Source organism: Talpa europaea, assembly GCF_964194135.1.
Source record: "Talpa europaea genome assembly, chromosome: 6".
Classification (NCBI taxonomy): domain Eukaryota; kingdom Metazoa; phylum Chordata; class Mammalia; order Eulipotyphla; family Talpidae; genus Talpa; species Talpa europaea.
The window spans coordinates 79,887,718-79,914,524 of NC_140072.1; the positions used below are offsets into that span (position 1 = coordinate 79,887,718).

General features: G+C 36.7%; 1 protein-coding gene across 1 annotated transcript in view; it reads right to left on the reverse strand.

The window, feature by feature from the left end:
- KPNA3 (karyopherin subunit alpha 3) overlaps nucleotides 1-26,807 on the reverse strand; it is a gene marked incomplete at both ends in the record, with an annotated part of 70,567 nt that overhangs the window by 26,598 nt on the left and 17,162 nt on the right. The window contains one exon of the mRNA XM_084234470.1: nucleotides 9,839-9,883. Within this exon, the coding sequence (XP_084090596.1) occupies nucleotides 9,839-9,883 (45 nt within the window). The remainder of the gene's footprint in view (nucleotides 1-9,838; nucleotides 9,884-26,807) is intronic.

Genomic DNA, 26,807 nt, shown 5'->3' on the forward strand with positions numbered 1-26,807 from the left:
TGTAATGTCTAATTCTCAGATTTGAAAATCTAAATGGAATCTAATTGGATCTTAGATTTATAAAGGACATCACTGGGAACAATTGGCACAATATGAATTGGATCTATGGATTAGATAGTAGAAATTTGTGTTAATTTGACAAATGCACTGTGGTTACACAGGAAAGTATATAAAGGGTATCATGCCTGCAAATTAATTGGTTCAAGATACACATTAATATAATGTATATCCATCATATATATATTAATGTATATCTATTACATGTATATAAATTAGAGGTAGAGAGTGAGTAAGGCAAACATGGAAAAATACTAATAGTCAAGGAACTTGGGTGCTGAGTAAAGTGTAAACAGCTTTTGTATTATTCTTGCAACTTTGAATTTCAAAATGCAGGTTTGAGGGCCTCCCCGGTGGCACAGCGGTTGAGCGCTGGGTTGCGAAGCTGCCCGCAGGCTCTACAGCGCCGGTTCAATCCCCGGCTGCTCCCTGGCCACTGGAGGAGGGTCGGTCCCACATGGCACGCAGACCTCTCCTGCCGCCCGCTGCTCCCCTCAGCAGTGTACTTCTTCAGTCTGCCTGCTCTGCTCTCCGCTCTGACTCTGGTGAATTCTCTCACCATCCTGCGCTTCTGACTATACTAGTGTTTGTATAAATAAATAAATCTTTAAAAAGAAAAAATGCAGGTGTGAAATTGTTTCAAAATTTAAATAAAAACTATGCATTGTACTTTGTGGTTTAAACCATATAGCTAGTAAACTAAAAATTCTACTGTATTATGTGGTAATTTTTCCCCTAATTTGCTAGGATTTTTTTCTTCTACCTTTTCAAGCCAAAAATAGGTGCTTAATTTCATCAAATTGTACTTGTTTTATATCTACTGAAATGGATATATAATTTTCCCCTTTTACCTATAAATATGGCAAATTGATTTTCTAACATTAAACTTAGAAAAGCAATGTTAAACTTATAACCTTAAGTCCTCTCCTGAAATAAATATATATATAAAATATTTATTACTGGATTCGCTTTACAAATATTTTATTTAGAATTTTTCCAGCTATGTTCATAAGAGAAACTGGCTTGTAAGTGATCTTTGTTGTTTGGTTCTTAGGATCATGGTTTTGATAGCCTCATTAAATGATTTAGTAAGTGCTCCCTCTTTACCTTCTCTGAAATTGTTTAATGAAGCTCAAATTATCTATTCTTGACTTCTGCTTGACTTCCACCTCTAAGATAATCTTCTTCATGGGGCCTCCCTGGTGGCACAAGGGGTTAAGCTTCAACACCATGAAGCAATCCACAGCTACTGCAGCACTAGTTCAATCCCCAGCCAGGGAGGTGAACCACACGGCGCAGCAGACCTCTCCTGACTCGCCCCAGTGCTTCCCACAGCAGTATATTTCAGTAGATCTGCCTGTTCTGCTCCCCACTCTGTCTTTGGTGAATTCTCTCACCCCCTGCACCTCTGGCCTACATCCCAGCTCTTGTATGCATAAATTTTTTTTTAAGTTAAAAAAAATTATCTTTTCAGGACAATGGGAGGGGTTAAATTTTTAACTTCAGATATAAATGTTTAAAATAATTTTATTTTTTAAAAAGTTTCTGATTTATTTATGCATATAAGAACTGGGGTGTAGGCCAGAGGTGCGGGGGGCAGGGAGAAGAGGTAAGAGGATTCACCAGAGACAGAGTGGGGAGCAGAATAGGTAGATCCACTGAAATACACTGCTGAGGGGAATAGTGGGCAAGACAGGAGAGCTCTGCTGCACCATGTGGGTTAGGTCCCCTGGGTGGGGATCGAACTCATGTTGCAGTTGTTGCCAATAGCTTGATAATGCTGAAACTTAACCCCTTGCAACACCAGGGAGGCCCTAAAATAATTTTAGATCTATTCAGGTTTGTTTATTTTTTTAAAGATTTATTTATTCATGCATATAAGAACCAGGGTGCAGGTGAGTTACACAGGAGGGTGAGAGGATTCACCACAGACAGAGTGGGGAACAGAACAGGCAAACTGACTGAAACACACTGCTGAGGGGAGCAGCGGGTGAGACAGGAGAGGACTGCTGCACCATGTGGGTAGCTCCCTGGCTGGGGACTGAACCCACGCTGCAGAGGCTACAGACAGATTCACAGCACTGTGCTCAACCGCCTTCGCCACCAGGGGAGGCCCTATTTAGGTTTTCTATTTCTTCTTTAGTGAGCTTGGTCAGAGAACATAGTCTGCACAACATTCAAAATAAGTAGATATTTGCTTTGATCTACAAAATCTAATAGCTGTGAAAGATGTTAAAATTTACTGTGTTATTCACTCAAAAATATAGAATATCCCAAGATTTCCCTCTGTATACCTCAGTTCTTGGTGTGGTAACTTAGTTTTTTACTATCACCAAATCAATTTTCAAATATGCAAGAGGTTTTACATTTGTTAATCAGATAAACCTTGCAAAATATGTCTTTAATTTTTCTATCTTCTATTAAATGGCATGTTTATTACTGACATGAAAATGTCTCACAATAATTATGTCTTTGACAAATTTCTCCTTGTAATTCTGTTAATTTTTGCTTTATATCTATTTGGACATATATTATTAGGTATTTATAAGCTTAGAGTTATTATAGTTTCTTATATAACTATGAAATACCTACAAAGATTTGAACTCCGGTTGTAGTTATAGAGATTGTTTCTTAAATATAGTGTAGCACTTGCTTTTTTGTTTTTAAAGAAGGATCCAACTCAGGTTACATCTAATGCTTTAAAGGAAACAAATGTTTACAAGACAGACCTTCCCCTCGATGTCATTATGAAATGACACCAGTGCTGGATGATTCCATGGATATTAACCCATGAGTTTTTTATGTTATATTTTACATTTCGGGTATTCTGCTCAGTATTTTATTTTTAAACTTTGCTTTAAAAACAAATTTTTTTTTTTTACATTTTTATTTATCCATGCATACAAGAACTGGGGTACAGGCCAGAGGTGTGAAGGGTGAGAGGATTCACCAGAGACAGAGTGGGGAACAGAACAGGCAGACTGACTGAAAACACACTGCTAAGGAGAGCAGCAGGCAAGTCAGGAGAAGTCTGCCGCGCCATGTGGGTCTCCTCCCTGGCTGGGGATCAAATCCGTGCTGCAGTGGCTGCTGACAGCTTCAAAGGTTTTGTCTTAACTCCGTGCGCCCCCAGGGAGGCCCCCAAAATTTTTTTTAAGTAACACTACGACTTGGCTCAACAATCATGTAAAAGTCTGACAAACGAACACAAATTATTTTTCCTGCACATTTCTGATCTTCTCAAATGGGTATTTTATAGTCTACTTTTTTTTTAATTCTAATATACCAGGTCAGTTTTCTCAACTGAAATTTTATTTATTAACTGTAAATTCAGCTATAAGAAATGATACAAAGAGACCTCATATACTTTGTCCAGGTTCCCCTGGAAGTATAGTATAATATTCACAACCAGATTACTGACATTGATAAAATCCACTGATCTTACTCAAATTTCCCCTTGTATTCACTATGTGTGTCTATTTATTATATATTTAGTATTACACAAATTTATCACCTAGGGTTCACATATCTACCACTGTAGTCAGGATACTGAAAAAAAGTTTCAAAAACAGTAAGTAACTGTTACTGCCTTTTTATAAGCAAAACACCTCCCTCTCACTTCTCTGTCCCCAAATCTGACCCATAGCAACCAGTGTTGTATCCTGTTTCCAAAGTGTCATTTCAAAAATGTTAAGTAAATGAAATCACACAGTACATTATTTGACAGTCCATTTTTAAACCTGAAATAATTAAATTTGCAATAGACTTTTTTGATCAATGTAACTCCTTAAAGATTCATACGAGTTGTTTGTGCAAATAATGTGTTCCTATTATTGCTGAATGGTATTTCATGGTGCAGACATAACACAGTTGACCATTTATCTATTAAAGGGCATCTGGGCTGTTTCAAGTTTTGGCTATTACAAAGTTGCCATAAACATTAGTGTACAGAATTTGTATGAACACCAGTTTGTTTTTTTTTCTGGGATCAATGCCTAGGAGTATGATTGTTGGGTTGCCACAGTAGTTGCATGTTTTCCAAAATAAATAGCCATTTTACTTTTCCACCAGCAATGTATGAGTAAGCCAGATTCTCTGCATTTTCACCAGTATTTGGTATTGTCACTATTTTAATTTTACCCATTCTGATAAACATCTATCAGATGCTTTAATCAGGTTTTAATCTATATTTCCCTAATGCTGCATTAATCATCATCACATTGTGATGATTTCCATCTGTATATCCCCTTTAATAAAATGTCTTTACATCTTTTGCCTATTTTCTAACTATATTGATTGTTTGTAGTCAAGCTTTGAATGTTCATTATATATGCTGCATATGGGCCCTTTACTGACCATGTGGTTTTCTTTCAGTATCTAGCTTATCTTTTTATCCTTTTCACATGGGCTTTCACAGAGTAAAAATTTTTAATTTTGAGAAATTCAACTTACCAATTTTTCCTTTTATGGATTCTGATTTTGTGGTCAAGCCTAAGACTCTTTTTTTTTTTTTTTTTAAAGATTTACTTATTTATGCATACAAGAACTGGGGTACAGGCCAGAGGTATGGTGGGGGGGGGGTGAGAGGATTCACCAGAGACAGAGTGGGGAACAGAACAGGCAAGTCAGGAGAGGTCTGCTGTGCCATGTGGGTAGCTCCGGGGCTGGGGATTGAACTCGTGTTGCAGCGGTTGCAGACAGCTTCACAGGCTGCATCTTAACCCCTTGTACCACCAGGGAGGCCCAAGCCTAAGAACTCTTTTCCTTGCTCTAGATACTGAAGATTTTCCTTCTTTTCTTTCCCTAAGAGTTTCATGCTTTAGGGCCTCCCTGGTGGTGCAGGGGTTGAGACGCAACCTATGGAGCTATCCGCAGCCACTGCAGTGTGAGTTCGATCCCCAGTCAGGGAGCTACCCACATGGCACAGCAGATCTCTTCTGACTTGGCCGCTGCTCCCCTCAGCAGTTTGTTTCAGTCAGTTTGCCTGTTCTGTTCCCCACTCTGTCTCTGGTGAATCCTCTCACCCCTCCCCCCAGCTCTGGCCTGTACCCCAGTTCTTGTATGCATGGATGGATAAATCTTTCAAAAAAAAAAAAAAAGTTTTATGCTTTACATTTAAGTCTAGGATTAAGGTCTGAGATTCCACTTAAGGTTCTTTTTCTAATTTTTTGCCTTGGATGTGCAGTTGTTCTACCACCATTTGTGCTTAATGAGTTTTGCACTTTGATTAAAAATAGTTTAGTATATTTGTGTGAGTTTATTTCGGGGATCTGTCTTCTTCCTATTGATCTATTTTGTCAACACCACCTAGTATTCATTACTGTGGTTATTCCATAAACTTTAATACTGGGTAGAGCAACTGCTCCCACTTTATTCTTCAAGATTATCAAAATTAGCTTTTCTATGTCTATTGAAAGGAAATGCATTAGACCAACAGATCAATTTGAGAATACCTATTTCAAATCAATCCACATGGATTTTTTTTTCAATCCATGCCAATAGTATGTGACTCCATTTACTTAAGTTTGTTTTTTTTTTTTTTTTAAGATTTATTTATTTATTTTATACAAGCACTGGGTACAGTCAGAAGCGCAGGAGGGTGAGAGAATTCACCAGAGCCAGAGTGAGGAGCAGAGCAGGCAGAAGGACCGAAGTACACTGCTGAGGGGAGCAGCGGGTGGCAGCTGCTCCCCTGAGAGGTCTCAGCTCCCCTGAGAGGTCTGCGCGCCATGTGGGACCCCCCCCACCCCCACCCCCGGTGTCCGGGGAGCAGCCGGGGATCGAACCGGCGCCACAGAGGCTGCGGGCAGCCTCGCAACCCAGCACTCAACCGCTGCGCCACCGGGGAGGCCCCATTTACTTAAGTTTTACTTGATTTCTTTCATCAGCATTTTATTCAGCATAGAGATTCTAGACATTTTAATTAAGATTTTTATTTATTTAATTTATTTTGCGTAGAAGAACTGGGGTATAGGCCTGAGGTGTGGGGGTAAGCAAATTCACTAGAGCTAGAATGGAGAGCAGAACAGGCATATCTACTGAAAATACACTAGTAAAGGGAGTAGCAGGAGAGGTCTGCTCTCCTGTGGGTTAGCTTTCTGGCTGGGGATCAAGCTCATGCTGTTGCAGTGGTAGCATTGAGACTTAACCCCTAGGCCACCAGGGAAGCCCAGATCCTGGACATTTTAATAACCCACATTCTATTCTACTTTCTTCAGTTCTCATGTTTTGTTAATGTATAATGAAGTGTTTTATTTTCTTTAGACTGACTAAAGGAAATTAAACAGTGTGGACTTTGTGACAGAAAAGGAGTCTATTAGAATCGAAGAGTGATTCCCAAACAAACCTGTGTATGTATATGAAACCTGGTATCAGACAGAAGTAGTAAGCAAGATCAGTGAAGAAATAATGAATTATTCTGTTATAGTTTAAACAAATTAGCAATCTGAGTTTAAAAAAAAAAGATAAAGAATACCTGTCTTAGATAACAGTAGAGAACAAAATTGTAAAATGGAAAAATAAATGTGCTGATCTTGTATTCTGAGACCCTGCTGAATTACTGATTATTAGTTCTAGAAGTTTTTTATAGATTCTTTGGGATTTTCTACACAGATAATTGTTCCTTTCCTAACTGTAAAACTTTTATTTTTCTTTCTTGACTTATGGCACTGGCTAGAATTAACAGCATCAATAAGAGCAATGAGAACATACATCTTTTTATTGAACCTGGATGTTAGGGGGAAAACATTCAGTCTTTCACCATTAAGTATGATGCTAGTTTAGATGCTCTTTATCAAGTTCAAGTAATTCTCCTCTATTTCTAACTGGCTGAAAATTTTTCTGCAAACAGATATATTTTTCAAATTTTTTTTCTAGACTAATAAGAACATATATGTATATGTATATGTATATGTATATGTATATGTATATGTATATGTGTATGATTTTTCTTTACTAGCTTAATCTGGGGAATTCAGACTTTTTAAAAAGAGATGTTCACTAAAAATGTCAAACATTTTACAAATACTGGATGTGATCAGTAAGGTGAGGTGTTATTCTTTATGTAACTTAACTCCACCCCCAGATAAAATGATAATAAAGGGCCTATAGGCATACCTGACTTATCAAACACCGAGAAGATTATATCAAGTCTATTATAATATGCCAAAGTTTAAAAATGTCAGTAACAGGTTTTGGACTAATTTTCAACTCATGACACATTACTCATTCAACAAACATTGAGGAGCATTATAGCACGAGGGTTAAGATCTCAGGTCTGTCATTTATCATCCGCATGACTTTAGCAAGTTATTTAATTCCTGTGTAATTCTGTTCACAATGTGATATAAAACAGAACTACAGACTTCTGTGTTAAGTGTTGATGCAAAAGGGCCTATTAAATAGAAAAGCAGGAGACCAACAAGTGAAAGATGAAAGAGTTCAAACAAAAAAAAAAAAGTAAGACCAGTAAAGCAGTACATGTTAACTGGCTCACACCCTCCATTTTTGATAGATCAGTATCACTGTTAATCAAACTATGGCCCTCAGACTGGTTAATAGTCCTCAAACTATTTGTTTGAAGTTCGCTTTAAGGAACATGCGCCAGAAACCATCTGTGAAACTAAAATACACTGTTTAGTTCTGTTAATTAATGAAATTATTAGGCACAAAGATGTTCTTGTAAAGAAAGCAGACCCTTGTTTTATTTTGGCACAAGCTCCTGACTTGTCACAGATTAGGGCTTTTGAGTAGCACTACTCTAAGTGTTTTTCCTAGAATGTCAAAAAATGATTTAAATAGAAGTAAAATTTAATTGAGTCACAATCCAATTTCATTCTTGAATATTAGCATGTAATATGTACCAACTACATGTTGTGAGTTTGACAAGGCATTTTGGGATGGGCTAGAGGGACTTGGAAGTTCTGGGGGAGAGAGCATTACCTTCACTTTTAGAATCTTACAACCTAATAGAAAGGGGTGCAGCTCATTTATGAAATCTGAGAACCAGTCCTTTTCTTATATTTTTCAAGAAGCTCAATGTCAGTAATAACAATGTTGTGACTTTCTCATAGAGGTACAGAGATAGCAAGGTTAGAATCAAAGACAGACAATTTGACCATAAAGAGTGAAAGAATCTTCTCTTGAAGTGCTCTCCACATATCCCTAGAATCACATCAAAATCAATTAAATTCTGGGGCCTCCCCGGTGGCGCAGCGGTTGAGCGCTGGGTTGCGAAGCTGCCCGCAGCCTCTGCAGCGCCGGTTCGATCCCCGGCTGCTCCCTGGCCACCAGAGGAGGGTCCCACATGGCGCGCAGACCTCTCCTGCCGCCCGCTGCTCCCCTCAGCAGTGTACTTCGGTCCTTCTGCCTGCTCTGCTCCCCGCTCTGGCTCTGGTGAATTCTCTCACCCTCCCGTGCTTCTGACTGTACCCAGTGCTTGTATGTATAAATCAATCAATCAATCAATCAATCAATCAATAAACAAATCTTTTAAAAAAAATCAATTAAATTCTGTCTGAAATTTTAGGTTTTGTTTCAAGAAGAGTTCACTTTCCACTGCTTACTCAGGGAATTCTGAAATATGAAATAAGGAACTGCTTGAGATTTCCTTAGTTAATTTCATTTTTGGTCTGCCCACAAGAATTTCTACAAGTAGTAGTAATTGGAAAGGAAATAATGTTATCCATGGAAAAAAAAAAGATAGGGTATCTAAGGTAACCAAGGTAGATATTTTAAAAAAATATGTGCTCTGACAAGCAAGAAGTCTAATTCTATAAATTAAACACAGAAGGCAGCTCCAACACAGAAGAAAGAACAAATAACCATATGTACATATACGTGAATAGCTTTGATTGGTAAGCACTATCAGAAGGGCTAAAAAACTTAAAACAAGGGGACAATTCCGGATAACATCAAAATCAATATAAAAGTTTTACAGTTAGATTCCAAACATAAAACGTTAAGAGAAAATAAAAGTCCACATCTCAGGATAGCTGCTGTAATGTTAACAGATAACCATAAATGAATAATTATTTAATTCTAATTTTACTCCTACTGCCACTATTAGTGATCTTCACCTGATGAAATGAAAAACCACACATTATTCTATTTATATCAAGTTAAAATATGCAAAATAATCTATACTGCAGTGTTAAAAATCAGGATATTGGTTACCTTTACGGGAAAGTAAAATTGGGAAGGGGACTTGGGATATAGGTAATATTCTCTTTCTTGATATAGGAGCTAGTTAAACAGATGTAGTTACTTCATGAAAATTCATCAAACTGTATACTAAAGATGTTTTGACTTTTTTATATGTATGTTAGTAAAAAAATTAAAAAAAGAAAAAAAGCTAAGTCTATATTTTTGGGACTGGCAAGGAGCTCACCTTACTCTATTAAGCCTAGGTTTATTTATTAGTTCACTTCTCTGGCTCAAATGACCCAGGGACCTGAAAGCTTGAAAATGACTGCTAAGCCACTGATAATATGTAAATACTTGTGAAGAAATTAAGGAATTGAAAAAATCAAGAGTATCTAACTTTATCATATGTGAGAAATTATATAATGGTAGTAAAGTACTTCACACAATAAATAGTGTACTTAATAAATGAAAGCCATTATTAGTGTATACCATTATAAACTAATGGTATATTTTTATGCTGTATAGTTCTAGGGGTGATCACGAATTTGCCACAGTATTGTCATTATTCAAGTAATACATACTTCTGACATCAGAAAAATTTCTTAATGACTTTTCACTAAGTATAAGTCACCCTTACCTTTCGAAGCTCAACTGTCACTTCATTTCTGTGTCTTCGCATTGTCTAAAAAGAAAAGATGACATATGTAAACACTGACACTGCTAGCATATAAATTAAAGACTCAGGCTTTTAAAATTTTTAAATGTTTTAGAAGTCATTTATTCTTAAGAATTAAGGATTGAGGGCCTCCCTGGTGGCACAGGAGGTTGAGCGCTGCACTATGAAGTTATCCGCAGCTTCCGCAGTGCTGGTTCGATCCTCCCAGCCGCGCAGATACCCACATGGTGAGCAGACCTCTCCTGTCTTGCCCGCTGCTCCTCTCAGCAGTGTATTTCATCAGTTTGCCTGTTCTGTTCCCCGCTCTGTCTCTGGCGAATCCTCTCACCCTCCCATGTCTCTGGCCTGTACCTCGGTTCTTATATAAATAAGTCTTTTAAAAAAAAAAAGAATTAAGGATTGATCAATTTTAGACTTTCAATTAATTACAACAGATTAAAAAGTTGTGTCTGTTTTACTGGCTATCTGTCAGTTAATTCTGTGTGGAGTAGGAGATGGGATCAGGTTGCTTAAGAGCCAGTCCTCTTTCTTAACTGCATCCAGGTTTCTTTGGGGAATTATATACTTAATTGTACACAGACTTGATGGAGTGACCTATTAAAGTATATCTCTCCCCTATTTTAACTAGTAGGACAGGAGACTCAAACTATGACAACAGAACTTTCTCCCATAACTCTGCATCTTAAGGAAAAAAGAAAAAAAGCAGTGCGTTAATTTCCAACAAAAGTATTTGAACAAGGGAGTGAATAATGCCAATATCCTGGACTTACTCTGCTATATTTCTACCTCTCCAGTGTTCCCACTCATTTTATAAAATATCCCATACTCTTCTAATAAATTATAGTTTAGTTTAAGTCAGTCAAAACTAGGTTTTTTTTTTGTTGTTGTTTTGTTTTGTTTTATATATTTCTCCGCTCAGTCTCTTGGTTATCAGGCTCTCATAGGCATCTTTTTTTTTTTTTTAAGATTTATTTATTTATTTATTTATACAAGCATTGGGTACAGTCAGAAGCGCGGAGGGTGAGAGAATTCACCAGAGCCAGATCAGGGAGCAGAGCAGGCAGAAGGACTGAAATACACCGCTGAGGGAAGCAGCGGGCGGCAGGAGAGGTCTGCGCGCCATGTGGGACCCTCCTCTGGTGGCCGGGGAGCAGCCGGGGATCGAACCGGCGCTGCAGAGGCTGCAGGCAGCCTCACAACCCAGCGCTCAACTGCTGCGCCAATGGGGAGGCCCAAAAACTAGGTTTTGATGCTTGCAACCAATGAATTTTTCTCAAATGATTCATGATTTACAAAGTAGATAGCATTACAACCTTAAAACAACATGAAAATACATTTCTGATAGCCATTTTGTACCAAAAAGTAAAGAAGTGCCCTAAGTTTATTGAAAGGCTAGATCACATATGTCTTATCAGGGATTACCGAAATGATCAGATACCCATTCCTCCTTTGGTATAATGATGTGAATTCTTTTATTACATATGAAAGTATGGCAAAATCCTTATATTCTGGAATAAAAGTTACGTAAAGGCTAGTGGCCAATGTACATTATTATTTTAATATACTGCCAGATTCAGTATGCTAGTATTTTATTTAATAATTTTTTTATTATGGTATCTCTGCCAAGGTTTCTTTTAAGCTGCAGCTTCTAAAAATCAACTATTCAGTCAACCCTGGTCAATTTAGAAGCTTCAATGTTGGGAGACAAGCAAGAGTTATTACAGGAGAGAATTTGTGAAAATTAACTGATCTAGAGCAAAAACACTCAGGCTCATAGGTCTGCATTAATTATTTAAAGTGGGGCAAATAATTTCATGTGTGATGGGATGGAGTATACTTTACATGATGTTCTTTGTGTGGTAAAGAGTGTTGTGGAATCAAAATCTGTCGTTCCAAGTGAGGGTATTGTAGAAGCACCCCTTTCCACAAACCTCAAAAACTACTTGGCCAGCATTGTATCTCTGAAAGCTCACTATGGCATAACTTGCAAGATCTCTTGTTATTCCTAATGTACTAGCTGACTGCATAGATCTGGCTCCATAGATGCAAAGTTGAGACCTTTTGACAATGAGACTTAACTCAAAACATAAAAATCTAGAATGGATTGGTCCTGATTTAGTAAATAGTAAACTTGAAACAACAAACAAGCAAGGATGTCTGAACCAACCATAGAGACTGAAATTTACAACGGCAGTCTCAATAACCATTCTTCAAATTGATGATCTTATTAAATTTCACTCAAAAAGTACAAATGATAGGGTATGGAGATTATGAAGATGCTATTCACCGAAGGGCTCCTGATGACTGATCTGATTTCTCTTTTTATTTATAACATTAACTGTAATTGCCTTCACTTTGAATATTACACATTAAAATACAAACTTTTTTTAAAAAAGGAAAAAGTAAATGATCTTGATGAAACACATTTCCTTAAGATAGATTTTCTTTATCACATAAGTTCTTACCTTCCTCACATATAGACTGTGCCTGCCACAGAAATAACAATCCTTAGAGAATGCATATCTTCTGACTAGATAAAGAAGGTGTGTGTGTGCGTGTGTGTGTGTGTGTGTGCGTGTGTGTGTGTGAATGTAAGGGGGTGGTCCCCAGGAAAAGGGGAGGTTCTGGGTTCCCTGCTCCACCTAAGGAAGGGTGGAGCTAAGCAGGGAGAAGCAGCAGCTGGAGGAGACTGGAGAAGGAAGGAAAAAAGATGGAGAGCCTGAAGAAGACACATGGAACAGAAAGACGTGAAGAAACTGTATTTGCTTCTTGGTCTTGGACTGGTTGAAACAGATGTAGGTGAGAGACCGGTAGGGAAGTTCACATGGCAGCATTTATCTTGATTTTGCTTTTGATTTTTCTTCTAGATTTGTCGGGCTGTTTTTGACCCTTCTCTATGGGTGCCCACCAGAAAGTCCTTTAGACTTGTGGCAGGCTCTTGGGCCTCAGTGGCGCTGCTTTGGGCCAATCCTGTTTGGCATTTACCCACGAGGGGATGGTTAACTTTGGGTGCTTGATTTGGAAGCTGTATTTTTTGTCTTTTCTTTGTTGCACACTAGTTGTATTCATGGTCTTTTCCATTGAAGGTCTTATGCACAAGAGTGTATTTTGTCTTGATATGGCAAACAGCAGAACCTATTTAGAGCAGGCATGTTTGGGGGTTTTGGGGGTGCCCCTCTCCCTGCCTGTAACATTAATAGAATACTATTTAGTTATTTTTTTAAAAAGGTAAAATCTTGCTTTTTAAGACAACATGTAAGCAAAATAAGTCAGATAGTGAAAGACACTTGTCAAATGTTTTCCCTCATGTGGAATATATATAACCAAAGCAAACAAACTAACAAATCACACCAAAAAATAACTCTCAGACTCTGTAAAAAAATATATAGTAATTACAAGAGTGGGAAGGGATGAGTAGTGGGAGGGAAGGATAAAGGGCAGGTAGAGCATGAGAGTTTGTGATGGGTGAGATGCGCCATATATATATACGGGAAAAGATATACCCCCAAAATTTATGGTTTTGTAAATCAATAAAATTTTATTAAATAAATTTTAAAAACCTATGAGATATCATCTCACACCTGTGGGAAGGACCTTCTTCAAAAAGACCAGACAAAAACAAGAATTATCAAGGAGACACAGAAAAAGGAACCCTTGTACACTGTTGGTGGGAATGTAAACTGGTCTAGCCTCTATGAAAAATAGCATTTAGAAAGGCATTTTGAAAACAGCTGCAAAAAGAAGACCTCTCAGACACATATCAACATTTCATGGTGTAAGTCTACACTCAAAATTAAGAGGCTGAAGTCCCCCCTCCTAGGCAAAACCCTACACTGAAAAGAATACTATTGGGGGAGGACTCCCAAATGAGCAAGACGGACACAAGGAGCAAAGAAAAGAAAGAGTCAAAAAAAAAAAAAAAAAACCCAGATGTTTTTGTATTTTTAAAAAATCTATTTTGTGGGAAAAAACAAAACAAAACAAACATGATGAGGTGTAGAGTGGTAAAGTTGGAAAAGTTCCCTTGCTCCAAAAAAGTCCAGGAAAATTTATTATAAAATCAACAGAAAGGAGGGCCTCCCCGGTGGCGCAGCGGTTGAGCGCTGGGTTGCGAAGCTGCCCGTGGCCTCTGCGGCGCCGGTTCCATCCCCAGCTGCTCCCCGGCCACCGGCAGAGGGTCCCACATGGAGCGCAGACCTCTCCTGCCGCCTGCTGCTCCCCTCAGCAGTGAACTTCGGTCCTTCTGCCTGCTCTGCTCCCAGCTCTGGCTCTGGTGAATTCTCTCACCCTCCCGTGGTTCTGACTGTACCCAGTGCATGTATAAACAAACAAACAAACAAATAAATAAATAAAAAACATGCCTCTATTTAAAAAAAAAAAATCAAGAGAAAGGAATTGGGGCTAAATCCCATGCCATAAGATATAGAAGAATATTGGCATTAAAAGCTGCCCAAAAAAGACACACTTGCAAAACAGGCAAAAATTATATCCTAGAATAAAGAGCAGTATAAATCAGAATAAGAAAAACCCAGAAACGAGGCACTATAAATCAGGAAAGTATTTGAAATATAAGAAAAAAATATTGCAGGGCCTCCCCAGTGGTGTAGCAGGTTGAGCGCCGCACCGTGAAGCTATCTGCAGCCTCTTAGGCACAGGTTTGATTCCCGGCTGGCCAGGGAGAGACCCACATAGCGCAGCAGACCTCTCCTGTCTCGCCTGCTGCTCCCCTCAGCAGTGTACTTCTTCAGTCTGCCTGTTCCGTTCCACACTCTGTCTCTGGTGAATTCTCTCACCCTCCTGGACATCTGGCCTGTACCCCAGTTCTTGTATAAATAAATAAAATCTTTAAAAAAAAAAAAGGAAAAAAAAATTTCAGAAAGGAAACATAACCAAAAAGATTCTTAAGCTCCAATACACAGCAGATAATGTTTGAGAGCTACAGAATGTGCAAAGAAACAAATTTTTAACAAAGAAATTGCTATGGGTATATAAAATACAACATCGTAACTGTAATGAAGATGCTGAGAGTAAATCTTAATAATTCTCATCACCAGAAAAAAAATTTTATAATTATGTAACTATACTTGATGACCTATGGTAACCAGATTTATTGCACTGATCACTTTGCAATTTATGTAAATACCGAATCATTATCTTGTACACCTGAAGCTAATGTGTTTTATGTCAGTCATACCTAAATTGAAAAACTGAACATGAAAATTATTGGAATGAAAATGACAATAAAGAAGATAAGCAAAGAAGGTCCTAAATACATATAATAAGGAGTCCTCAAGGAAGAAAACCAAGGCACTGTGACAGAGCAAATATCAAAATCTGTAATTCAAGGGAAAAAAAACTCCTGAACCCAGGAAATTTGAAGTATTGAAAGAATACACCAAGTACCTGGGAAATCAATCCAGAAAAACCAATGCTGAGATCTACTGTAAAGCTAATGACTTCTAGGAAGAAAGAAAAATTACTCCGGACATCAAGCAAAAAAAAAAAAGAAAGAAAGAAAATCTACTGATTTAAGAGGTAGACAGAGCAATGAGTTCAAAAAAGGTTGTAGAATATAAGATAAAAATTAAAAAATGAATTGTATGTTTATATTCTAGCAATAAACAAATCAGCAACAAAATTTAAAATATAAAATATAAGCTGTACCACTGGTAATATCTCAAGAATAGTTAGGTATGAACCTAACAATCCATGGACAGGGCACAGATATCCAAAACAACACAACACTGATGAAGGAGTTAAAAGATCTAAAGAAATGGAGACATACATTGTGTTCATGAATTGGCAGATTCAACTTGGTAAAAATGTCAATTCCATTGTGTATATGAACCACATCTTCTTGATCCAGTCATCTGTTTTGGGGCATCTGTTGTTTCTATAGCTTACCTATTGCAAATAGTGCTGCAATATTACGCAGCAATCAAAAAAAAAAAAAAAAAAAAAAAAAAACCTCATACAATTTGCAGCAATATGGATGGAGCTGTAAGGGATAATGCTCAGTGAAATAGCCAGAAAGAAAAAGAAAAATACCAGATGGTCTCACTCATAGCAGGTATCTAGAAAACCTAAAGAAGGGACCAGGAAAAAGATTAATTATAATAAAGTAAAAATCAAAATCAACAAGCAACTATAAAACAGAGCCACAATACAGGGCGGGGGGGGAGGGGAGAAGGGAGTAGGAGCAAAACAAGGGTGGTGGGAATTGTATGGGGACCATAACCTAGATGAAAATGTATATATTGTGTAAAAATATATACAAAATTAAAAAACCAAAAATTTAAAAAAAAATGTCAATTCCTCCCACAATGATATACAGGTTTAACACAATTCCACTCAAAACCCCAGCAATATTTTTATGAATACAAGATAGCTAGAACAATTTTGAAAAAGAAGTTAAGAAATTATTCCAACCAATTTCAAGATTATATAGGTACTTAATAAATGCTATGTGGTACTGGTGGAGGGATATAAACATAGTTGATCAATGGAACTAAGTAGAGAACCCAAAAATACTCCTACACAAATATGCTCAGTTGATTTTTGCCAAAGATGTGAAAGCGATATTTGGAAGAAAGAGACTTTTCAACAAATGGGTGCTGCAACAGGTATACATTAATAGATAAATGTATAAACCTCATCTGAAGCCTCATCTCATATAAAAATTAACAAGATGGATCACACTTCAGCATAAAACTGTAAGGCTGTTAGGAAAAAATAAGAAAACAATCTTTAGTATCTAGAGTTAGGCAAAAATTTCTTACTCTTGTTCCTAAAAGCATGATCCAGAAAAGGAACAACTCATAAGGCAGAACCTCATCAAAACTTTGAAATTTTGCTCTGAGAAAACCCTTATGTAAAAGGGATGAAAAGACAATATAAAGACTGGAAAAAAGTATAAATCACAGATCAAATAAAGGACTAGTATCTAGAATATACTGAGAACTCTCAAACCTCAATAGTAGAATAATCAACTAAAACAGAAAATGGGCAAAAGAAACATTTCATCAAAGAGAATATAAAGATGGCAAAGAAGCATATGAAAAAAATGTTATTACTCATTAAAGAAATGCAAATTAAAACTACAATAAGCTATTACTATACATCATCAGAACAGCTAAAATAAATAATTGTGACAACATCAAATGCTGGTGAGGATGTGGAAGAACTTCTATCTTGCTGGTGGGAATCTAAATTGGAACAGCTATCTATAAAACATTATCTTAAAAAAACTAAACATGCAAATGCCATAGGACAATACAACTGTACTGGACTTTTATTCCAAAGAAATGAAAACTGAAGTTCAAAAGAAACCTGTGCACAAATATTTATAACAGCTTTATTCATAATAATCCAAACCTGGAAATAACCAAGGAATCTTTCACACTGTAAACAAACTGTGGTACATTCATACCAAGGAATACTACCCAGCAATAAAAAAGGACAATATACAACATGGATGACTCTCCAGGGAATTATGCTGGAGAGGGGTGAGGGGTGAGGGGCACTCCCAAAAGGTCATATACCACATGATTCCATTTACAAAACATTCTTAAAATAACAAAATTGTAGAAATGGAGAAGAGATTGGTGGTTGCTAGGGGCTGAGGTGGGGTTTGGGTGGGAGGAAGTGAGCATGGATACAAATGACAGCATGAGATTCCTGTGGTTATGAAATGTTGTATATCTTGACTGTATTTTTGTATATTGTACATTTGTATACTATACAGGGTATATGTGATTGTATATTTTGCTTTTGTTTTACTATAGATGCTACCATTGGGGGAAACTGGGCAGAGGGTACATAGGGCTCTTTTTTATTATGTCTAAAAACTGCATATGAATCTACCATTACTTCAAAATAGAGGTCAAGCTTTAAAAACATTTTTAAAGAGGATGTACTTTATATCAGATGCTGAGGAGGAGGGTAAAAAGGGGGAATCAATGGGTAACTAAGAGGAGACTAAAGCTATTTTTTTTTTTTTTGTGGGACCCTCACTGGCGGCTGGGGAACGAACCGGCACTGCAGAGGCTGTGGGCAGCCTCGCAGCCCAGCGCTCAACCGCTGCGCCACCAGGGGAGGCCCTAAAGCTAATTTCTTTAACAAAAATATGAACAGTCCAAAAATACCAAATATATACTTAAAAAACAATAAAACAGATGATATTTTAGTAACAAATATATAGAAATAGAATTACTGAATATTTTGCACAAACATATAAGAATAAGGAAGAAATAGGGTAAAGAATGCAAGGAAAGTAGGCTTTAGAATCACATGCAAATGAATTACATAAGTGTATGAAAAAATTAAACTCTAAAAGAAAAGCAATCTCTAAAAATTAAAAAATTAATGAACCTAAATGAGTGTACAGTTTGGAGCAAAGTCATACTATCTCATGAAACTTTCAGCACAGTAATAGGATTCTAGTCAACCTTAAACACAAGAGAAGTACAAAGAAAACTCTAAACTGCTTTCACCAATCCTATTATAGGTGGTAATGTTGAGATTGTTATTCTGAGACAGTTATGTGTGCATTTGGAATAAAGGAAATGAGTAATAAAGTGATATTCTAATTCTATCATTCCTGATGCCAAAGAAAATCAGTAATTTTTGGCTGGGACAACGGAAATACAGGTATGACACAAGAGGTTTAGTAAAATCCTAAGGTCCTGAATTTAAATTGGAAGTATCAATTATATGCATGATACAGGCTTAGGAAAAAAAATCCTAAATCTGTCACTTGAAATTTCTGGACCTATCAAAAATACACAGGAGCCAAGGTAAAGTCGTTCCAAATGGTTATGATGGTAGTATAAATAAAGATAATAACCACAATGAACTGAAACATACATATGCATGAATTCAAAATACAGGGAGGGAACCTAATTGATCAGCAAAGGAAGGTACTCATGAATCACCTCATCAGTTTACAAAACTGATGAATGAAGAGAATTAAGCACTCATTTTGCCTTTATCTAAATAAATTTTATCATGTAAATCACTTAACCAATTAGTAAGTGAATCATGAGAAGTTCTAAAATGGTGATAGTCTATCATATTAGCTGCAATACTACTATATTTATAAACAATAGTCCCATATTTTCCTTCCTAAGTATTTTTCAGGAATGGCAACAATTTCAGAATCACTGTAATAAAATACACTGAATGGCTTTGATTCCTGACTGCATAATTGACACATTTTGTTAAAATGTAGTTTTTCTTCATTTAAAGATAAAAGCCCTATAGAAGGTATTGTTGATATAAAATTTCATATGTCTCTAAAACCATCAGAAGCCTCTGTCAACCTTAGATTATGAATTTCTATAAATGAAAGTAAGTAATTTCACAACAGGACAGGTTGATGGAAGTACGCTAAAACTCAACTAAGTTGGTTGCACACTGTTTAAATTTCTAAAAATCAAACGTAACACTAACAGTGATGAACTGCAAAGTACATAAATTATACGTTAATAAACCTGCATTTTTCTAATCCTCTGCAATACAGATATTTATATACGTGTTCCTTGAGCTAACAACTGTTTTTCTAAGTATAGTAACTGAACCAAGTATATAAATTTTATTTGGGAAAGAGGTAGGAGACTGTATAAGGATACAAAATTACCATTTCAAGTGGTGATATAACTAGAAAACTCTAGCCCTGGGACCAAAAAAAGAAAAGAAAAAGAAGTCTAACGGGTATTGTGCTGATTCTCCTAATACTGCCAGCAATCGGGTAGCTACATTTCAAGGTATTCAAGAAAAGCAAGGGAAGCCACAAGGCAGTGAAATGGTATCTTCACTGTTAGAAGAACATTACTTTGAACTCAAAATTCTAACAAGGAATGATAAAAACAAAATACCATCACTTTATAAGTTAATAAATCAATGGGTGCCAATATCACAATGAGAGAATCTGACAATGTGTACAATTTTAAATAGAAATATGTAATATTTTAAAAAAGGGGGGGAAAGCCAGCACATGGAGTAGGAAAAAAGGTATGAAAATACATTTGAAAGGGGACTTTTATCTAGAATATATAATGGACCCTTAAAATTCAATAACAATAATACAATTTTAAAATGGGCAAAGGACCTAAATACAGTTCTCCAAAGAAGACAGTCATTAAGCGCATGAAGAGATACTCCACATATCACCTATCAGAGAAATCCAAATCAAAACCACAATGAGTGTGGAAAATGAAAAAGACAGAAAAGTTCTGGTGAGGAGGTGGAGAGACTGCAATTTTCATGCACTCTAGGTGGGATTGCAAGATGGGATGGCCACTTTAGAATGTAGTTTGGCATTTCCTCAAAAGGTTAAACACTGTGTCACCATATAATGCAACAATTCTACTCCTAGGTACATAGCCAAGAGATATGAAAACATCTGTCCATACAAAAACATGTACATGAATGTTCACAGTAACACTATCCCCAACAGCCAAAAAGGAGAAACTCCCTAAATGTCCACCTACTGATAAATGGATAAATACAATGTGACATATCCATACAATGGAACATCATTCAGCACTAAAAAGGAATGCAGTACAAATACCAACCTTGTATTAACCTTGAAAAAGTTCTATGCTATGTGAAAGAAGCCAATCACAAAAGACCACATATTATAATAGTCTATGTAAATGAATGTCCCAGACAGGCATATTAATAGTGATAGCAAAGCAGAGGAGTTACCTCTTAGGTCTGGGAGTACAGAGAGGATGAGGGTATGGGTATTGACTGCTAAGAAGCATGTACATGGTGATGAAAATTTTGTAAAATTAATTGAGGTGATGTCTGCACAACTCCAAGAATATATTAAAAAACACTGCATATACTTCAAATGAGTGACCTGTATGGTATGTGAAAATGTGTGTAAATCATATCTCAATATTTTTTTTTTAATAGAGGCATGTTTATTTCTTTATTTATTTGTTTTGTTTGTTTGTTCTGTTTACACATGCACTGGGTACAGTCAGAAGCGCGGGAGGGTGAGAGAATTCACCAGAGCCAGTGCGGGGAGCAGAGCAGGCAGAAGGACCGAAGTACACTGCTGAGGGGAGCAGCGGGCGGCAGGAGAGGTCTGCGCGCCATGTGGGACCCTCCTCAGGTGGCCGGGGAGCAGCCGGGGATCGAACCGGTGCTGCAGAGGCTGCGGGCAGCTTCGCAACCCAGCGCTCAACTGCTGCGCCACCGGGGAGGCCCTCAATATATTTTTAAAAGAATTATTTAATATCTCCCACAAATCAGTCAAAATCAGTTAGCCAAGCTTTCTATATATCAAAACTGATTCAGAGAAACTACAGAGAGCAAAAGGTATTGCAATCAGCAAAGTCCAGGATCAATTTACTCCATTTCTCCAAGAACAAGAACAAGCAGTAAGACAAAAAAGGAGAGGAGGAATGTTCTAGGAAATGGAATAGAAACTTCTAGGTTAAGAGATTTAGGAGACATATCAATCACAATAATACTGGATGCAGATCCAAGCAAATTATACTGTTTCATTCATTCACATAAGGTTTCATTCATGCACACATACAAGACAACTAGGGAAATCAGAACACTAACTAGATATGTAATAGTAAGTTAGTATTAATTACTTATGCTGTAATTTGAAAAATTGCTAATTTTTAAAGATATACAATAAAAGTAAATAAGATTAAAGGAGAAGATAGTTCTCAAATAAACTCAAACATATATAGAAACTTGATATGACAGAGATGGCATTGTAGGTCACTAGGGAAAAGACCATTAAATAAATGGTGCATAATTATCCAAGAGGGGTGGAAAAATGAAAGTGGATACCTACTACATCACCATACAGAAAAATCAATTCCAGGTGGGCTAAAAACTTGTAAAAGCAACAAGCAATATATTATATTTTTAAAGAAAAATATCCTTAAGACGCCTAAAGGGAGAAAGAATGTTTAAGCAGGACACCAAAAAATACTAAAACTAGAAGGAAAAACTCATTATAAGTTAGAATTTCTCTTCTTTGGAAGATAAGTCAAACTGAGTTTAATAAAGCATGAACAGTAAATAGTACCTGGAATATATAAAGTATTCACACATCAACAAAAAAGACAACAGAAAAAAAGGGGAAATATTTTTTTTTAAAAAGGCATTTCACAAACAATAAAACAATAACAGCCAACACAAAGAGGTGGTCAAACCTCATTCATCAGGAAACACAAATTAAGACCATAAGGAGATACTATTTTGCACTTAAGATTGCCAAAAATTAAGAGATATAACATCAGCAGTGTTCATAAAGATGTAGAGCAACTGGTGAAGCGTCAGTTGGTACAACCATTTTGGGGGAGAAAGTTGGTTGAAAATACCCAAGGACACAACAATTCTACTCTACAGTATAAATCCTACATTAACTCTTGCATAATGCAGCACGAGATATATGCAAGTGGTTTCTGGCAAAATTGGTCTGTAACAGCAAAATATAAAAACAAAAATATTGAAAGCAATTCAGATGTTCACTAAAAGGGAATATGACTTGTGAGACACAATAGTTTTTACTCAGCAATGAGGAAGAAAGAACTAAAGTTATGAATGAATCCAGAAAAATTAATGCTACATAAACAAAGTTAAAAAAACTTATTTTTATACTACATATACGAACATCTCATATTATTTTTTTTTTTAAATAGAGGCATGTTTTATTTATTTATTTATTTGCTTGTTCGTTTGTTTTTTTGTTTATACATGCACTGGGTACAGTCAGAAGCGCGGGAGGGTGAGAGAATTCACCAGAGCCAGAGCGGGGAGCAGAACAGGCAGAAGGACCGAAGTACACTGCTGAGGGGAGCAGCGGGCGGCAGGGAGGTCTGCGCGCCATGTGGGACCCTCCTCCGGTGGCCGGGGAGCAGCCGGGAATCGAACCGGCACTGCAGAGGCTGCGGGCAGCTTTGCAACCCAGCGCTCAACCGCTGCGCCACCATGGAGGCCCCCTCATATTATTTTTATAAAACAAGCAAGCAAAACTAAATGCTATTATATATTACTGCAAGATACAGACATGTATGGTAAATCCAGAAAAGCAAAGTAATGACATATACATACTAGTGAAAGCAGATTACTTTACTTTTGGTAGGAAGCTAAGGATGGGATCAGAGAAAAAACAAAGGCAACTTCTTTTGTTTCAATTCTTAAAATGGTACTGTATTCAAAGATATTTCTTTTTATTACTGTTTCAAAACTGTTGTATATCAAATATTACATATTTGTTTAATGTTTAAACCAAACTGCAGCCATACAAAGTATAAACTAATGCTAATAATTCCCAATCAGATTTCAATTCAGAATATGATCCAAAAACAGTAACAATTTCAATTCTAATGTCTATTTCAAACTCTCATCTTCTCATACTACACTTTGCTCTGGATTGATGATTTTCAAACTTAAATCTGTATCAGAATAACCTGATTGGTTAATACACACTCTAAAATCCACTTGCAGAGATTTTCATGCAGCAAATTGGCTTGAGTAAGAACTTTGTTTCGAACCAGATCTCAGGTTAATACTGATGTTGATTCTGCCTTCTAGGGATTGCATTAAGAATCACTGCTCTAAATTAACACTTACATCAGATATATAATGATACAATCATCACTAGATTAGGAAACATCAAAAAATGCTACTGAACATTTTCTTGGTACTTAAAAGCAATATAAACTCTCCAACACACCAAATACGTATATATTAGATAAAATACATTAGTATACTATTCTCTGATAGCACAAAATAGTGGTTAGAAACATCTGCTCCCGAAGTCAGCCTTCTAGGTTTAAATCTCAACTGCGTCATATACAGACTTTAAGATATTTTGGGAATGTTATTGACCTTTCTATGTAAGCTTTATTTATCTATAAAATGAAGATAACAATGCCTCAGAGGGTTACTAAGACAAACCAAACTCGTACTCAGTGTTCCTAACAAGGGCAGTGCCTGGCACAGAAGGCCCTCTATGAACATTAGCTATCTAAATCATCATTAATGATGTTCCTATAACCCACGTGTGAAGATCAAAGGCTCATCTATTTCTATAACGCTTTAAAATCACTGCTTCTACACAGATGTGGAAAAGGCTAATACCATCTAACCAGATCACTTCGCATTCATTCTCCTTTCTGTCACCTTCTTACTTTATTCAGACACCTCTGGCAATTGGCTCAGTTTTCCTCTCTAAACCATGTTCTGACAACACAGCCCTGCTGTCTTCAACAACCCTTCAAACACAGTTGGACCAGAGGGCAGACAGAGGCTCTTGTTTTCTAAGTTTCATTTTCTCCATGACTCAAGATTCTCCAGCAATTTTTTCATTGAAAAACTAGCCACAGATCTACCAGATCAATTAGGATAAATTTAGATGTTATACATTTCATTCAAAAAATGAAATGTTCCAACATTTTAATATGAATCTGGTAGACTTTCCCCTTAAACACTATGTAAAGTGTTCTCTAACCTTAGGTATCTCTGCTCCTAGCAGTAAAACTCTCTCTACATTCAATTAAGGCATTAGACAATTTCCCATTAAAAGATGGGAAAGATTACTTGCACAAAGATTACTTTAAATCTCTTAACAACTTGATTTTCTCCCAATTTATCAATACTTTCCTGTTTTTACTCCCTTCTTAAATAGTCCTCATACTTCAATACCTCTGCCCCCTGTAATTCTGCCTTGTTGACCTGGCAAATAGCTAACCTTGAGTAACTCAATTCTCATTCCAAAAACTGGGCTGATAAGTGCTGCAAGAGAAGGAGGAAAAACAATTTAATCTCCACTATGGCTATTATCAGTTCTAGGTCTCTAGTCTTAATTAAGCTCTAAGTTCTTGCTCTCTGGGAATTTTTCCAGACTTCCCCAAAGTTAGATTTTGCACAAAAAGCTACTGCTCGAGTCACCTTCTCCTTATCCTCCTTCATCTCAGCAGAAGACTAGGCCTCCTATTCAATTAAGAGAACAAACTATCAGTGAGAAGCAATTCCCTCACCTTCCTATTATGTACAGCCAGATCCTCTGAATGTTATCCCCAATAAGTGTATCCTCAAATGCCCTTGTTTCCTATTACCCTCTAACAGTGACAGTACGGGAGGAAAACATACCTACCATATATACACCAAGAGCAAAATCCAAAATTTACATAGCTCTATTATCCTTTTTATCATTTTATTTTCAAACTGTATCTTTGTAGTTAAAATGCTGCTCTCACAGACAGTATATTGCTCAATCATGCTTCTTAACTCAATCTAACAATCTCTGTCTTCCAATTGGGGCATTTAGTCCATTTATACTTAATATAATTATTAATAAGGTTAAAATTAGGCATTTGTTGTGCCATTTTTATTTTCTATTGTTTCATCTATCTTTCACGTATGTGTCTGTTCCCACTTGCCTGCCTTCTTTTAGGCCAACCAAATTTTTCAGTATTCCATTTGCCTGTTCTATTAGCCTTTCAGATTTGCTTTTTTATTTTTTAGTTTTTTCACTAGGTACCACAATTCACAGCTTTAATTTTAAACAGTGTATCCAGAGTCAATGTTTTACTCAACTTAAAAATCCACATTATGGTGTGTGTAGACATTCATGCACATACCACCATCAGCAAATATACTATATTACAGACTGCCAAACATGAAATGTCTGCCCATTTCTTTTTTTTTTTTTTAAAGATTTATTTATTCACACATACAAGAACTGGGGTACAGGCCAGATGTGCCGGAGGGTAAGAGGATTCACCAGAGACAGAGTGGGGAGCAGAACAGGCAGACTGACTGAAATACACTGCTGAGGGGAGCAGCAGGCAAGACAGGAGAGGTCTGCCGCAACATGTGGATATCTCCCTGGCTGGCCGGGATGGAACCCGCACTACAGAGGCTGCAGACAGCTTCACAGCACTGTGCTCAACGGCCTGAGCCACCAGGGAGGCCCTGACATTTTTTTAATCTTCATTAATGTCTTTCAATGAATGTAGTAGTTTTCAATATATAAATCTTAAGCTTGCTAAAAGTATTCGTAAGTATTTTATTGTTTGTGATACTACTATATATGGAGCCATTTTCTTAATTTCATTTACAGATTGTTCATTCCTAGTGTGCTGAAATACTTGCAACTTTGCTGAACTCACATATTATCTCTAATAATTATTTTAGTAGATGCCTTAGAATTTTCCATATATAAGATCATGACATCTTCAAGTAGTTTGTTTTTTTTTTTAACTTCCAATCTGGATATTCTTTCTTTATCTTGCCTAATTGTCCTAGGGAGAACCCAGAGATCTTTTTCTTGTTCCAGATCTTAGGTGAAAAGCTTTCCATTTTCCCATTAATATGATGCCAGTTGTAGATACTTCACAGATGTTATCACCTTCTATTCCTAGTTTGAATGCTATTACCACAACAAGTATCATGACAGGATGTTGGCTTTTATCAAATGTTGATGTTTGCATCTATTGAGATAATCATGTGGCTTTTGTCCTTTGTTCTATTAATGTGGCTTATTGCATTGATTTATATGTTGAACTAATCTTGTATTCCAGGAACAAATCTCTCTTGGTCACAGTATCTAAGTCCTTTTTATATGTTGCTGAATTCACTTTGCTACTAGCTTGCTGAAGATATGTGTGTCTACATTCCTAAGGGATACTCATTGGCAGTTTTCTTGTGATGCATTTCTCTGGTTTTGATAATAGGATAATACTGACTTCCAGAAGGAGCTGAAAGGTGCTCCCACTTTTGTTTTTAGAAAAGGTTGTTAATTCTTCCTTAAACATATGGTCAGAATTCAGGAGTGAAGTTTTCTAGTCGTGGGCTTTTCTCTGTGGTAAGTTTTATGATTGAGATTCCATTTCTTTACCTGTTACAGGTCTATTCAGATTTTAAATTTCCTCTTGAGTCAGTTTTAGTG